Genomic DNA, 1,452 nt, shown 5'->3' on the forward strand with positions numbered 1-1,452 from the left:
AGTTATGATCTCATCTCTTTCACAGAAGAGGAATCTGAAGGGGAGAGAAGTTAGGGCACTTGCAGCAGGGCTAGGTCTCAAAGTCTGGGCTGGGGGAGCCCAGAGTCTGAGTTTTCTCACTGCACCACCTCCAGGTTCCCCCTCTCTGCCTCCAAGCCTCTGCTGCAGCTTTCTTTCTCTTCCGGCCCTGGTTGTTCTTACCCCTGCCCCCGGCCAGGTGCAAGCACAGCCCTCCCAGGCCTCGCTCAGGCCCACGCCCCCCTCTCGGCCATCCTTCGCAGGTGGTGTGTGCCAGATGCTCTGACTACCGGGCCAAGCTGAAGTACGATGACAACAGGCCCAACCGAGTCTGCTGTGACTGCTACACGTTCCTCACCGGAAACGTGCTCGCCGAGGACAAGGAGGACAAGAGGCGGGGCATCTTGGAGGTGAGGGCAGCCATCCTCCCGCTATCATCCATTCAGCAAACGTGTGCAGAGCCCCCGCCACACGCTGGTACTGTCCCCGGTGCTGAGAAACAAGCCGGACATGGTCACACTGTCCCCCCTGCTGCCTCCTTCTCTCTTTTGCCCCCTCCACTACCCCCCACCAAGCCCAAACAGCACTAGGCCTATCACCAAATGGGTGCAACATTTGGCTCCAGCCATGTCGTCCAGGTTCTTCTGCCCCTTCTCTGTGTCCTCATCCAATAATAGCACGGCCCCCAGGACGGTTCCTGCTCGTGTCCCCATGCCTGCCCCAACAATCCCAGGAGGCAGAGAGAGTTGGTATCACTGATTCCATTTTACAGAGGGAGAAACTGAGGCTCCAGAGCAGGGTCCCACTGCCAGAGAGAGGCAGACTGGAGGCTCCATTCTAACTGGAAGGAAATTCAGGGACCAGTTGGTCCTACCCCTCATCTACCCATGGAGTAGGACCCAGGACCAGAGAAGTGACTTGCCCGAGGTCAGCCAGTGAGTCAGAAGCCAGGCTTTCTGCTGCACATGGGGCCTCTCTAAGCCACCCCACCTCCGCAGGCACTCCCCAGGCTGCTCCCTTGCTGCTGCTGGGGCACCGGCTGTGTTCAGCTTTGCTCCACAAATACAATGCCAACCAGCCCAGACATCGGTTACCAACACCCCACAGGCCGGGTCGACATCCCACTGTCCCTGGGAGGTGAGAGAAGCACACAGCCTATTCCAGCTGAGCTCAGCACCCAGGTTCAAGTGGGCCCCTTCCCTCCGGCCCCTGACTAGCCCTTCCCTGACTGCTGAGGGCATGGTCAGCCTCTTCTCCAGCCCCAGTTTATCCCCCAGGCAGCTCATAGGTGATAAGCCCTCCCAGCACCTGCCTCCCAGACACACACACACGACCGGTCAGGCTGGCTGGGGTGCAGTTGCAGCTCTGCCACTTGCCAGCTGTGACCACAGGCACGTGATGGGACCTCCTGGAGCCTCAGGGGCAAATAACGCT

At 59.6% G+C, this 1,452-nt stretch overlaps 1 protein-coding gene across 1 annotated transcript in view; it reads left to right on the forward strand.

Moving 5' to 3' along the window:
- FGD2 (FYVE, RhoGEF and PH domain containing 2) overlaps positions 1-1,452 on the forward strand; it is a 23,970-nt gene that overhangs the window by 21,487 nt on the left and 1,031 nt on the right. The window contains exons 15-16 of the mRNA XM_023734111.1: positions 282-428; positions 1,017-1,205. Coding sequence (XP_023589879.1) covers positions 282-428; positions 1,017-1,205 — 336 coding nt within the window. The remainder of the gene's footprint in view (positions 1-281; positions 429-1,016; positions 1,206-1,452) is intronic.

This window comes from Trichechus manatus, unplaced genomic scaffold (genome assembly GCF_000243295.1).
Source record: "Trichechus manatus latirostris isolate Lorelei unplaced genomic scaffold, TriManLat1.0 scaffold00065, whole genome shotgun sequence".
NCBI classification, from domain to species: domain Eukaryota; kingdom Metazoa; phylum Chordata; class Mammalia; order Sirenia; family Trichechidae; genus Trichechus; species Trichechus manatus.